Source organism: Belonocnema kinseyi, chromosome 7 (assembly GCF_010883055.1).
Source record: "Belonocnema kinseyi isolate 2016_QV_RU_SX_M_011 chromosome 7, B_treatae_v1, whole genome shotgun sequence".
In the NCBI taxonomy this organism is placed as follows: Eukaryota; Metazoa; Arthropoda; class Insecta; order Hymenoptera; family Cynipidae; genus Belonocnema; species Belonocnema kinseyi.
The window spans coordinates 48,092,269-48,107,334 of record NC_046663.1 but is presented as its reverse complement, the minus strand read 5'-3'; the positions used below and the strand labels follow the sequence as shown (position 1 = coordinate 48,107,334).

Below are 15,066 nucleotides of genomic sequence, written 5' to 3'. Positions count from 1 at the left end.
GGCTTCAGGGCCACTAGTTTAGTTCTAATCTTGACTTTACTCTGTAACCAACGAAATAAAGGCACGTGATATCTCGTTCGAGATATCACATATTTTTAAAAACTCATTTGAGCCTTTTTCAATATAACAGGCTCGCGCGCGCGAATTGTATCGCTCGGGTTGGTATTCGACTTCCAAAATCGTATATTTTTATGCTGTTAATTTAATATATTCAAAATTTATTGCTATTGAAAAATTAATTGCTTCGAAAGTATTTGAGTACCCGCTCCCAAATTTTAACCAGATCACGATAAACGTTTAATCCACTCTTTAAAATAAAATACAAAATTATTGCAACAGGTCCAAATTGAAAAAATCTATTTTTCTTATAAATATTTGATTTATATTATTAAATAAATGATTAAAGTGGATTTTAGTATACTTTATTCGAAATTTGAGAAAAAGACCTTCATGTTAAATAGAAAAAAATATATTTTACGTGAAAAAACATTTTGGTGGCAAATATTGTGTGGAATCTCTCATAAACAATCATGAATTTAAATATTATGATCAAATATGATGCTCAGGTTTTATTGCCAAGTAATAAATTATCGATTCTGTAAAAAAAAAACTTTTTTTATTCCTTCATAAATAGCTGATATGGACAACTGTTTAGAAAACTTGTTTCTAAAATAAAAAATTATTTATTAACTTTCATTAAGATAAAAACGCTTTTCGTTTTTATTCGATTTTTTAATTTTTACAGGAAAAGGCTTAAAAATCGTACTTCCTTGATAGATTTGTTAAGAAGTTTCAAAAGCGTTAGCCTAACTCTGACTTTTTCTAAGTTACCTCTTATTGTTTAAATATTTTGTATATTTTTTAACAATAAATTGTATTATAATATCACGAATTAATGTGCTTTTCTAAATGCTTTTGTCTAATTAATCACTGAATTTTTTTGAAAAAATGAATTCCTTGTAAAATATGGCATACTAATGGTATTTTAATAATGATATGGACTAATTAATAAATGTTAAAAAATGTTTCTTAACATATTCGTTCCGATGAATAGACAAATAAAATGAAAAAATTGACTCTTTACATATATAAATTAGATCAACTATTTAAAAAAAATCATTAATTGATGATATTATAAGTTAATAAATGCTTTAAACAACAAAAATTATTTAAAATATAAACAAACAGTTGAAATAAAAATATACACGTTCGAAGTTCAATAAATACGCCATATCGTTCATACAAACAAATTAATTTTTAACAAAGTAGTTCAACTTTTAACCTACTTTACTTGAATTTTTCTTACCAAAGAAGATGGATTCTCGACGAAAAATATAATAGTTGATTATATAACAAATAAATATTTTTATTTAAAACAAAAAAACAGTGGAATTCATGCAAAAAAGGCTTAATTTTCATCTAATAAATGTTTATTTTTAACAAAAGACGAATTTTTAACAAAATAGGTACATGTTCAACCAAAGAGATGAATTTTTAACTAAAATGATAAATTTTTAAGAAGAAGATTGAATTTTCAACCCTAAAGATTAATTTGCGACCATAAAAGGCGAATTGTCAATTTTAATTAATAATTTAATAATCAATTTGAATTTATAAATAAATTTTTCTCAACAAAAAATGTAATTTGTAATGTATTTTGTAACTAATTCTTACTTGTTTAAACTTTTATTGTTAGTTGAAAAACAATTTGTGTCGCATTTAAATTATAAAAATTTATTATTTTTTGGGAGTAATGTATTTTTTTAATAATATCTGACAGTTATTTACACAATTTTCATTCTTTTTCACTATATTTTTCCTTGTAAATCTTGAAAAGTTACTATTTTATGCAAATAATGATCTGGATATTTAATGTTAAGAGAGATATTTATTGTGAATAATTGCAAACTCCTTTTCAACAAAAATAGCACTCTTAAAATTCATTACCTGCTACATTAATTTAAGAAAATAGTAACTTTTTACGACATACAGGATAAAAAAATTATTTAAACAAAATAAATATTGTTCAAACAATTACTCAATGAGAAAATGCAACTATTTTTGGTAGTAAAGTCTACTATTATATTTTTTGGTTTTGAATTCATCTTGTATAGTTAAAAATTTATAAATAATTTTTTCAACTTGATCTTTTCAAGTTGAAAATTTAACTATTTGGTTCAAAATTAAACTGTTTTGATTGAAGATTCAACTAATTGTTTAAAAGTCATATTTTTGGTTGCATATCAATTTTTTTATTACAAATTATAATCTTTTTTGTTTGAAATATGAAATTGTTAATAAATTGTTGAGAATACATTTTTTTTAATATCAGCTACGTACTTATAATTTAAATTTAAAGGCTTTTAAAAAAATTCATTTTGTCGTTGAAGATTGATCTTTTTTTTTAATTCGTATTTTCATGTTAAAACTCTTTTGGGAAAAATTAGTTTTTTTGTTTAAAATTAATTTTTAACTAAAAATTAAAATATTTCACTTGAAAAATTAACTGTTTGGTTAAAAAATCGTTTTTTTTTTTTTAGTTTAAAACTCAACTATTTTGTTTAAATTTTGAACTCTTAACTTAATTTTTTTAACTGGAAATTATATTATTCCAATTTAACTATTAACTATTATGTTGAAAATTGGTTTTTTACTCTCAATTTTTTAAGCTGAAAATTGTACTAGTACAGTGAAATATTCGTTTATTATAGTTAAAACAAATTTCCATAGATGAAAAATAATTTTTTAGTTATCAATATGCCTTTTCAATTATTGCTTCGTAATTTATCTTTTTTAGTTGAAAATGCATGTGTTTCATTGAAAATTCTTTTTTTTATTTTAGTTGAAAATTCTTTTTTTAAACTGACAATTCAACTAATCCAGTAGAATATTCCATTGTTATGGTTGAAGATCGATCTTTTAAACTAAAAATTTAATTATACAAGTTGAAAGTTCATGTATTTTTTTAATACTTTAAAAAAAAATTAATTTCTTTTATTGAAAATTATGTTATTATAGTTGCAAATGTAACTATTATGTTGAAAATTTGTTTTTACTTATCAGATTTGTTTAAATGTAAATGTAACTAACCGAGTGAAATATTCCATTATTATAGTTAAAAATCAATTTTGCTTGGTTGAAACTTAATTTGTTCAGTTGCAAATTTGCTTTTTCAATTTTTGTCTCAAAATTTCTCTTTTTTAGTTGAAAATTCATGAATTTTGTTGAAGATTCGTTTTTTAGTTGAAAATTAATTTTGTTAACTGAAAATTGAACGAATCCAGTTGAAAATTGGGTTTTTAGTTGAAAATTAAGATTTTTAACTGAAAAATTAGCCGATATAGTGAAATATTCCTTTATTACAGTCAACAATTCATTCGTTTAGTGGAAAATTAATTTTTAGATGTAAATTTACTTTTACAATTTTTAATTCAAAACATCGCTTGTTTGGGTGAAAAGTTATGTATTTTGTTATGTTGCAAATTCGTTTTCTTTGTTGTTGTTAATCATTCATTTTTGTTAGCTGAATATTAAAATTATTACAATTGAGAATTTGAATACTCGTTTAAAATTATTTTTTTTTTAAATAGAAAATTCATGTGTTTTGTTAAAAATTAGTTTTTTTCCCGTAAAAATGAATTTTTTCAACTCAAAATTCATTTAATCTAGTGAAATATTTCTTTATTAAAGCTGATAAATAATCTTTCTAGTTAAAAATTAATTTTTAAATGTAAATTTATTATCAATTATTATTAATTTTATTAAATTTTTATAGGATAACATTTTGTTGAAAATAGGTATGGTTTAGTAGAAAATTAATCGTTTGGTTGAAAGTTTAATTCTTTTCTTATTTTTTTTTTTTATAATTAATTTGTTTAAACTGAAAATTAAATTATTTCAGTTAAAAATTTAACTATTTGGTTAAAAATTCATTGATTTTCGTAACAAATGTAAATTTACCCATTCAATTTTCATTTTCAAATTAATCTCCTTGATCTAAAATTAATTTTTTCGTTGAAAATCAAACTTGAAATGACCGTGCTTGAAATCATAGAACTTCCGCGCGTTGCTCAATCGAGTAGTCACGTGACCAACAAAAAGATCCCGAAAGCGTCTAGTGTCTACATCTGACGGATGAAAAATGTTTTTTGCAGTGTAGTGCAGTGGTGACTGCCCCGAGCCACCAAGTAAAAAAGTTGGTCAAGTCAAAATCGAACATGTAAAAACCTGCTCTTGGAAATTGGAATCGAATCAATCAAATCAATCATCAAGCCGTGAAGGGATATAGAATAACAAGGATACGACGCTTGACAAAGTTATATTTTCTAGGAAAAATACAAAAAAACATTCTTAAAAAAGTATTGACTATTCAAGAAAGGCATGCAAAAAGTTGATTAAAGAGTGTGAAACTCGTGAATTTTCGGAAAAATGGAAGACGACAGTGAGCAGGACAACTTGATCGAGGATGATTATTATGCATTTATGAACGTCCCGAGAAATGTGAGAAAATTATTCAATTTTCTTTTGTAAAAAAGCATTCTCTTGAATCCTCCACGTGACACCCATTGCTGACGTAACCTAACTATATTGACTTTTAAAACCGGCTCAATTCATTAGAGAAAAAATCTGGATAACTTCAAACTACATACATTATCAAAGTTATTTCGTACATTTTTCATTATCAGGATAATTATTTTCCTTACTTTCACACATTCAAAACAGTTACGAAAAGGAAAACGAGTGCTTATGTATATCATGAAAAGGATTTCCCAAGCCGGAATTATATTTATCGATTCGTTCTATAAAAAGATTCTTTGTGTTTATTCATTTTTGTTGTGGAAAAAAAAACATCAAAAAGTTTCCATAACAAAGTGTATCAGCTTGACACAATAATTTATTGTGTACAAAACAAATAATCGATTTTTAAAAATAATTAAACAAGTTTGATTTTTCAACAGGCGAGCAATGAAGAGATCATAAGTGCATATCGCAGACTCAGCAAATTGTATCATCCTGATAAACATCCGAACCCGGATCACAAAAAGGAAGCTGAAATTTTATTTAATCGAACCAGGAGAGCATACGAAGGTATTTTTTCATTTTAATAAACGATCTTTTTACGATTTCCGAATTTTTCATAAAATTAAACTCGGCCAGTTCTTTCAAGCTGGTTAGTTCCTTGAATTTGCAGGCTACCTTTTTAATCTAAAAAAAATTCTCTATGATTTCCCAGGTCGTAAACATTTTTCACGGCCAATAAATTTGAAAAATTCGGCCTCTGAGGCTAAAATAATTTCTGGTAACATTAAAAATTGAGCGATGACATTTTTCTATCAAATGGACATTTTTTAATTTAGAAGTTAAATTATTTTTATTTAAAATAGTTTAAAATTCCTTAAAAAGCTTTAAAACTTTATTTCAAACTCTTGAAAAATCTGCATGTTGTAGATTTTTTTCAACATTTTTCAGAACATCTAAACATTTTTGGAATATTTGCACCGAAATTTCGATGGGAATAGTGTGATTTTTTGAAATACGTAGATAATTCGTTTAAATTATTTGAAATAATTTTAAATGTTACATTAACCTTGAATCTTTTCAGAATTTCAAAATATTTATTCAACGTGATCAAATTTTTTCTAGGAATGATAGGTGTTGAATATTTATTTATACATCAAAATTCAAAAATGGACTTACAAATTAGAAGTTTTTAATTAGAACAATTAAAATTGTAACGTTTAAAATTTTTTTTTGTTTTCTAATTTAAATTTACAATTGAAAATAGTTTTTGAAGTTTGAATCTGTTTAATTTTCTACTTTAAAATCTGGAAATTCTTAAATTTGGAACTGATTCCGAAACTTGTTGTAAAATCAATTTTATTACTATTTATTTATTTATAAATCCTTGTTTGCTCAATTTTCCAATTTTAAAAATAATTATATTTCATATTTACGGTTGATCAACCAGAAATGCTTTATATCCAAAATTTTGGAATTGAAACTAATCTACTTATAAGTTTTTTACCTTTTTAGGATGGCAATTTTTTAAATAAAAAAATTACGAATTGCGTGTTGTAAACTGAATGATATCATAAATAAAACATATAATTCAACTGATTATTTTTGAAAACTGTTAAAATCAAACTTGAACAGATTTTTTTTCTAAAAGTTTGTAAAATTTTCGGTCAAAAAATAAATGTACTGTCATTTCCCGGTTCAGGGAACACCCCGAATTTCGTTTCAACTTTAAAAACCTGAAAATCTGCTTGACTTTTTCAAGAGAAGTTCAATTATAATTTTTTCTTTTTAAAACAGTTATTTTATTGAAATGCGAAATTTAATTTAAATCTTTTATTTGAAAGATCTTATGTTATTTTGAAACATTTTAAAGAATTAAAAAAATTTTTAAGGAATTTCAAAAGATTTTAACTATTTTAAGCTGTTATTAGAGATTTCAAGGAATTTTTAATAGATAATAATAATTTGAAGGGGATTCCAAAAGATTTCAATTTTTTTTAAATATCTAAAGAATTTTCAAGGGCCTTGAAAGGATTCAAGGGATTTGAAAGATTTTAAGTTATTTTAAAACATTCCAATGAATTTCAAAAGATTTTTTATATAATATAATATTATATTATTTGAAGTAGATTCCAAAGAATTTGACATATTTTTATAATATCTAAAAAAAATTCAAGAGCTATAAAAGGGTTCAAAGTATTTTAAAGGATTAAAAATATAATAGGAAATTTTAATAGATTCCAAGGAATTTCAAAAGATTTCAAAAGGTTTTTAATGTAATATCATATAAAATCTTCTAAGATGCTATGGAATGTTTAATACAATTCAAAGGATTTGGAAGATTATATGGTATTTTCAAACATTGCAAGGAATTGTTAACAGCTACAAAATGTTTCGAAAGATTTAAAAAGATTTGAAATATTATAGGATATTTAAAAATATTCCGAAAATTTTTTAATAGATTTTAATAATTTGAAGGTAATTCCAAAGGATTTGAAAGATTTTAGTGTATTTAAAAAAATTTCAATGAATTCTCAAGAGGATTGAAATATTTCAAGGAATTTCAAAAGATTTCAAGGATTTTTAACATAATAGAATATCTTCAAAGATTCCATGGAATTTATAATAGAATTCAAAGGATTTGAAAGGTTTTATGGCATTTTTAAAAATTCCAAGGAATTTTCAGGAACTTTAAAGCGTAACAAGGGATTTAACAAGATTTGAAATATTATAGGAATTTTAAAAAGATTCCACGAAATTTGTAATAGATTTTGATAATTTGAAGGGGATTCCAACAAATTTGAATGATTTTTTTAATATTTCAAAAAAATCCAAGAGCTTTTAAAGGGTTCATGGTATTTCAAAGGATTTAAAATATAATAGGATATTTTAATAGATTTTAGGGAATTTTCAATAGATTTCAATCATTTGAAAGTGATTTCAGCGGATTTGAAAGATTTAAAAAATATCTCAAGAATTTTCAAGGGCTTTAAAAGTATTCAAGGGATTTCGAAGAATTTAAAAGATTTCAGGTTATTTTAAGACATTCCAAGGAATTTCAAAAGATTTCAAAAGATTTTTAATATAATATCATATAATATCTTCAAAGATTCCACGGAAATTTTAATAGAATTCAAATGATTTGGGAGATTTTATGGTATTTTTAAACATACCAAGGAATTTTCAGCATCTTTTAAAAGTTTCAAGGCATTTAAAATGATTTGAAATATTATAGGATATTTAAAAAGAGTCCGAAGCTTTTTAAATATATTTTAATAATTTGAAGGGAATTCAAAGGAATTTTAAAGATTTTTATAATATCTAGAAAAAAACGCTTTAAAAAGGTCCAATGGATATCAAAGGATTAAAAATATAATAGGATATTTTAATAGATTCCAAGGAATTTTTAATAGATTTCAATAATTTGAAGGTGATTACAAAAGATTTGAATTTTTTAAAAATATATAAAGAGTTTTCAAGGGCCTTAAAAGGGTTTAAGGGGTTCCAAACGATTTGATAGATTTTAGGTTATTTTAAGACGTTCCAAGGAATTTCAAAATATTTCAAAGGATTTTTAATATAATAGAATATCTTCAAAGTTTCCAAAGAATTTTTAATAAATTTCAATAATTTGAAGGCGATTCCAAAGGATTTGAAAGATTTAAAAAATATCTAAAGAATTTTCAAGGGCTTTAAAAGGGTTCAAGGAATTTCAAAAGATTTTTAATATAATATCATGTAATATCTTAAAAGATTTCAAGGAATTTTCAGTAGAATTCAAAGGATTTGGAAGATTTTATGGCATTTTAAAACATTCTAAAGAATTTTCAGGAGCTTTTAAAAGTTTCAAGGGATTTCAAAGAATATGAAAGTTTTTGGGGTATTTTAAAACATTCTAAGGGGTTTTCAAAAGTTTTAAAATGTTTCAAAGAATATGAAATATTATAGGATATTTAAAAATATTTCAAGGAATTCCTAATAGATTTTAATAATTTAAAGGGGATTCCAAATCATTTGAAAGATTTTAACAATATCTAAAGAATTTTCAAGAGTTTTAAAAGGGTTCAAGGGATTTCAAAGGATTTGAAAGATTTTAGGGTATCTTAAGACGTTCCCAAGAATTTCAAAATATTTCAAAGGATTTTAATATAATAAAATATCTTCAAAGATTCCATGGAATTTTTAATAGATTTTAATAATTTGAAGTAGAATCCAAAAAATTTGAAAGATTTTCATAATATCTAGAAAAAATTCAAGAGCTTTAAAAGGATTCAAGAGATTTCAAAAGATTTTTAATATAATATAATTTATATAATATATTTATATAATATAATTTTATAATATAATATATAATGTAATATTTATATAATATAATTGTAGGGGCATTTTAAAAAATTCTAAGGGATTTTCAAAAGGCTTAAAAAGTTTCAAAGAATATGAAATATTATAGGATATTTAAAGCGGATTCAAAATTATTTGAAAGTTTTTATGGTATTTAAAAAATTCCAATGAATTCTCAAGAGGTTTGAAAAGTTTCAAGATTTTCTTAAAAGGATTTGAAAGGTTTTGTGTAATTTTAAAACATTCCACAGAATTTTCAGGAGTTTAAAATTGTTTCAAGGGATTTAAAAAGATTTTAAAAATATCTAAAGAATTTTCAAGGGCCTTAAGTTTTCAAGGAATTTCAAAGGATTTAAAATATTATAGCATATTTAAAAAGATTCCAAGGAATTTTTAATAGATTTTAATCATTTGAAGTGGATTCCACAAAATTTGACAGATTTTTATAATATCTAAAAAAAATTCAAGTGCTTTAAAAGGGTTCAAGGGATTTCAAAAGATATAAAATATAATATGATATTTTAATAGATTCCAAGGAATTTTTAATAGAATTCAATCATTTGAAGGTGATTCCAACGGATTTGAAAGATTTTAAAAATGTCTAAAAAATTTTCAAGGGATTTAAAATTTATTTCAAACGATTTGAACGATTTGAAGGTATTTAATACATTCCTAGGAATTACAAACAGGTTTGAAAATTTTCAAAAAATTTTAAAAGATTTCAAAAGATTTGAAATATTATAGGATATTTAAAAATATTATATAATAGGATATATTAATAGATCGCAAGGAATTTTTAATAGTATTTAATAATTTGAAGGGGATTCCAAAGGGTTTGAAAGATTTAAAAAATATGTAATGAATTTTCAAGAGCTTTGAAAAGTTCAAGAAATTTTTAATAGATTTTAATCATTTGAACAGGGTATCCAGAGGACCTTGAAAACCTGGAAATCTCCTTGAATTTTTCACGAGTAACTATAATTATATATGTTTGCCCCCCCCCCTCCCCCTTTAAAACATTCATTTTATTGAAATGTGAAAAGTATTATTTTGAAAAATTTTATGGTATTTTGAAGCATTTTAAAGAAAGGTTTCAAGGTTTAAGGAATTTCAAAGGATTTTTAATATTTTAGGCTATTGCCATAGATTGAAAAGAATTTTCAATAGATTTCAGTAATCTGAAGGAGATTCTAAAGAATTTGAAAGATTTTATGGTATTTTAAGACATTCCAAAGAATTTTCAGGAGCTTTAAAACGTTTCAAGGAATTAAAATTGTTTTTAAATATAATAGGATATTTTAATAGATTCCAAAGAATTTTTAATATAATTCAATAATTTGAAGGAGATTCCAAAGGATTTGAAAGATTAAAAAAATATTCAATGAATTTTCAAGAGCTTTAAAAAGTATTTCAACGAATTTAAAAGATTTCAGCGTATTCAATTTAAATTTTTAACGAATTTCAAAGGATTTTAAATATTTTCGGCTACTGTAAGAAATTCCAAGGAATTTTTAATAGAATTAGATAATTTGAAGGTGATCCCAAAGTATTTGAAAAATTTTATGGTATTTTAAAATATTGCAAGAAATTTTCAGGAGTTGTAAAAAGTTGCATGAGATTTAAAACGATTGTAAACATTATAGGATACTTTAATAAATTTCAAGGAATTTTGAATACAATTAAATAACTTCAAGGGATTTCAAAGAATTTGAAAGTTTTTGGGATAATTTAAATTATACTAAGGGATTTTCCAAAGGCTTAGAAACTTTCAAAGAATTTGAAATATTATATGGTATTTAAAAATATTTCAAGGAATTTTTAATAGATTTCAACAATCAAAAGTGATTTCAGAGGATTTGAAGAATTGTATGGTATTTAAAAAAATTCCAAAGAATTTTCAGGAGCTTTGAAACGTTTAAAGGGATTAAAAATTTTTTAAAATATTATAGGACATTTAAAAATATTCCAAGAATATTTAATAGATTTAATAATTTGAAGGTGATTCCAAAGAGTTTGAAATATTTTTTAAATATGTGGAAAATTTACAAAAAAATGTAAGATATTTAAAAAGATTTCAAATATTATAGGAAACTTTAAAAGATTTTAAGGAATTTTAAATAAAATTCAATTATTTGAAGGGATTTCAAAGGATTTTAGAGATTTATATTTTACAACATTTTAAAAAGATTTCACAAATATTTTAAGTACTCAAAGAGATTTCTACGAATTCACAAAGATTTCAAAAGGTTTCAGAAAGATTTCAAAGATAACTTATGTTTGAAAAAAAATTAAAAATTTGTTTATTTATGGTTCTACTTTCTTGGCAAATTGTTGGCCATTAAAGAATATTGAAGTGGCTCATTTTTGACAACTATAAAAAAATTTTTTTTATTATTTGATGTAAAAAAGGAGACCTAGAAACACTTGACTTTTGACCTAGAATATACCTTGAATTGCGTTACTAAGAATCCTATTTCGAGTTAAGGTCCCTAAAATTATGTAATTTTTTAACGTTAACCATTGTCCCGGATTTTGTAATTAACATGGGTTTTTAAATGGGAAAAGCTGGATTTTCCAAAAAATGAAAAAAAGAAGCAATTAGTTAAACAATTATCATTTGTATAAAAAATTTTTCTCCTTAAAATCGTAAAAAGTTATTTTCTAGAATTAACGACATAATTAAAAAATATTGAGAGTAATTTATTATTAAAGGAAGTGTGGTAATTATTTAAACAATTTTCATTTGTTTAAACGATTTGTTTTATGTAAATCGTGAAAAATTATTCTCTTCTGCAATTAATGATACAATTAAGGAATTTCAAGAGTAATATTTTTTTGCTTAAGACATTTTCAATTATTTAGACAATTAATAATAATCGTTCACAAGCTACACATTATGTCGCCATCTATTGAATGTTTCCTTATCTTAATAGTTAAAGATTTAACTTTTTTTGCAGAATAATTGTTTTTTGCTTTAAAATTCAACGATTTCGTTGGAATTTTATTTTTTTTTAAACTTTTATCTTTTTGGGTTAAAAATTCAATTATTTCGTTATCTCAATATAATTTTTATAACATCAATCATTATAAAAGATTCAATATCTGTATGAACATTAAGGCATTATTTCGAGGTTATTAAAAGTTATGTTAAACTTGGCTTTCTTCTCTTTTTCTAAACTCGATCTTTTTTAGTAGAAAGTTCATCTTGGTTTAAAATTTATCATCTTGGTTGAAAATTCAGCGTTTTTGTTGAAAATTAGTTTTTGTTTTTTAATTCAAAATTATATTTTTCTTTTACTGAAAATTTAACTACTCCATTTTTGTTTAAAATGTATATTTTCAGTTGAAAATTCATTTCTTTGGTTTTCAATTCAACTGTTTTGTTGAAAATTCATTTTTGTGGTTGAAAATTTTTTTTTTCTGAAAATGTAATTGTTCCATTTTTTCTGAGAGTTTATCTTTTTTAGTTTCAAATTTATTTATTTTGTTGAACACTCGTCTTTTTTGAAGTAAAAATTCAACTTTTTCGGAGAAAATTAGTTTTTGTTTTATAATTCAACAATTTGGTTGGAATTTTACCCCTATTTCTCTTAGAATATTTTTTAGGATGACTGAAACCTGTAATGTTCTATAATCATTAGGGCGGGCCGAAAAAAATTGGAATTTTGATTGTGGCTAGCAAAAATCGTTTTTTTAAATTCAAAAATGTGTATCCATGATTTTTTTCAGATTTTTAAAATGATATCTTAAGTTTGCAGAAACTTTTTGATGTTCGAAAGTTTCAAAACAGTGATTTTTTCGATATATTTTAATGATTGATCTCAATTTCTTCATTGAATTGGTTTACACCATACGAATTCATTTATTTTGTTGTAGCAAACGATTTTCCAAAACGTTTAGCGTAGAAAAAAATTCTGGCGATGAATGTAGTTACGTAGGATATATTTTTTATTTCAAATTCAAAGTTTCGAAGATAATAAAAAATGATAAAAAAATCTTAGTTTTTTTTAATATCCTTTTTAGGGGTCTCTTAGGACCTAAAAATACATATAAGTTTAGAAGAAAAAGTTCTGGATTCCTGTGAAAATAAGAAAAGAGCTGAAAAACTTGAGTAAAATCTAAATCATTTGCAAATAATACGATGTAACAGAGCAATAGCTCATGGCACGAACTTTTTTTAAAGCTGGAAATGTATTATTTTACTGAATGACACGGCAAAACCGCAATTATAGTTATTTTGACTTTTCCTTTCAAATATGTATTTTTATGTACTGAAAGACCCCTGTAAAGGATCATAAAAAAATTTATCATTTTTATCAGTTTTTATTATGTTCGAAACTTTGATTTAGAAATAAAAATTATATTCTACGTAATTACATTCACCACCAGAATTTTCTTTTACGATACAAATTTGTGAAAATCTGTTGTTGCATCAAAATAAATGAATTCGTGTCGTAAAAACTAATTCGATGAAGAAATGGTGACTGCACAATGAAATATATCTATTACAGGCAATATATATATATATTCCCTAGGCATTACATATAATGCCCAACAGGGGCATTATTCATAGTGAAACGCAGTTAAAAAAAGTGAAATCAAACATTTTAACATATTTTTGTATTTTTCAAAAACAAATGTTAAAACTCAATTCATGAAAAAAATCCACTTTTTATTTTCTTTAAAATCTTTTTTAAATATCGTTTACAATGTGCTTTAAAAGCCCTGTAAAGTCGAGATTTTCCTCATTTTTAACCTTATTTTCAAGTTTTTAATTAGTGCGAGCTAATAATTAATTCATGCAGACAAACATAATTGTTTATGCAATTCAGTATTATTTAACATAATATTGTCTTTGAATAACGCTAGAAAGTTGTGTTTTTTTCTTGAATATTCAACATTTTGTCCACTTTTTAAGTAGTTTAAAATAATAATTAATTCGTTTCAACTCGATTCACATAATATTGAAGATTCTGAATAAAATTTTTAAAAAAACGTATTTTTTCTAATAAATACGTGTTAAACTTCAAGATTTGACATGAAATTGTTCATTTCAGAAATTTTACTGGCATTGTTTTAAAGTTTGTTAAATCGCATCCATTCTGTGTTAGTCTTAACCCTGTAACATCTTGGGATAGCCTTTTGAGGAACATTGTTATTTTATTAAAATAGTAAATTTGAATTACTTTTGTTTATTCATTTTCTTTTACCATAATAAATTGTATTTTTCTGGCCAACTGGAAACTATTTCTTTAAGTCACAAAAAGTCTCAAATTTCCATTTTTTTCACTAATTATAATTTTTTAAACATTGAAAGATAAGTTATTATATTTGGAAATTAATTTTATGAACCATTTTTATTCTTTAAACAATTTTTCCCGAGTTTTTTCTCGGGTTAATAACACAATTAACGAATGATAAAAGTAATTTTTTCAGGATATTTTATAATTGTTTAAACCATTTTTATATATTTAAACAATTTATTCATCCTGTAAATCGTGAAATATGTTAATTTAAGTGAGAAATATTTTTCTTGAAATCAATCAACATTATTGATATAAAACTGATATTTTGCATTTTGTGGAGGATTTCCGGGCACAATGCAAGGGGGATGGGCGTGTGAATATTAAAAGTTATTGTGTATGAATTATTCCTTGAACATTCCTGAAGAGGCGGTCAAGCTTTAATTTACAAAAAGTTAATAAAACGCACTTTTTTCATTTTTCCGAAAGTCGAGATTTTTTATTTAAAACGTCATAATAATTTCAAAAGCTCGGGGGGCACTAGTTAATGTTGACCGATTTGAACAAAATATCGAATTTATTTTTCCCCAATAAAAAAAAATTGGAAAGGGTAAGGGGGGCATCGACCACCAAAAATCGAAAGTCAAATTTTTGCAGGTATAAATTTGGACATATTACTCTTGCACTCATTCAAGGTTTTTTTTTTAAATAAATCTGAAAACCTTTCAAAAATGGCATTTCTGAAAATTACAAAAAAAAATTTGTTGTTAAGTAAAAAATGGTTGAAATGTTTTCTGAGAAGTTTCTTATAACGAATCTTTAAAAAAAGGTATTAGATTTTAATTTAAAAAAATCAAGATCTGATGAAAATTGTGTTGAATTCTATAAATGTTCGTCAATTTCTTGTGGCCTTCTTTAACTGCATCATTATATTAAAAATTAGAAATATATATTTTGCCTATTT

At 23.8% G+C, this 15,066-nt stretch overlaps 2 protein-coding genes across 2 annotated transcripts in view; one reads left to right on the top strand and one right to left on the bottom strand.

Moving 5' to 3' along the window:
- LOC117176442 (dnaJ homolog subfamily C member 11-like) overlaps positions 1-1,232 on the bottom strand; it is a 17,178-nt gene extending 15,946 nt beyond the window's left edge. Inside the window, exon 1 of the mRNA XM_033366682.1 lies at positions 1,228-1,232. Coding sequence (XP_033222573.1) covers positions 1,228-1,232 — 5 coding nt within the window. The remainder of the gene's footprint in view (positions 1-1,227) is intronic.
- Positions 1,233-4,180: 2,948 nt separating this feature from the next.
- Positions 4,181-15,066, top strand: part of LOC117176441 (dnaJ homolog subfamily C member 11-like) — a 30,600-nt gene continuing 19,714 nt past the window's right edge. The window contains exons 1-2 of the mRNA XM_033366681.1: positions 4,181-4,500; positions 4,959-5,088. Of these exons, the coding sequence (XP_033222572.1) occupies positions 4,429-4,500; positions 4,959-5,088 (202 nt within the window). The 5' untranslated portion in view covers positions 4,181-4,428. The remainder of the gene's footprint in view (positions 4,501-4,958; positions 5,089-15,066) is intronic.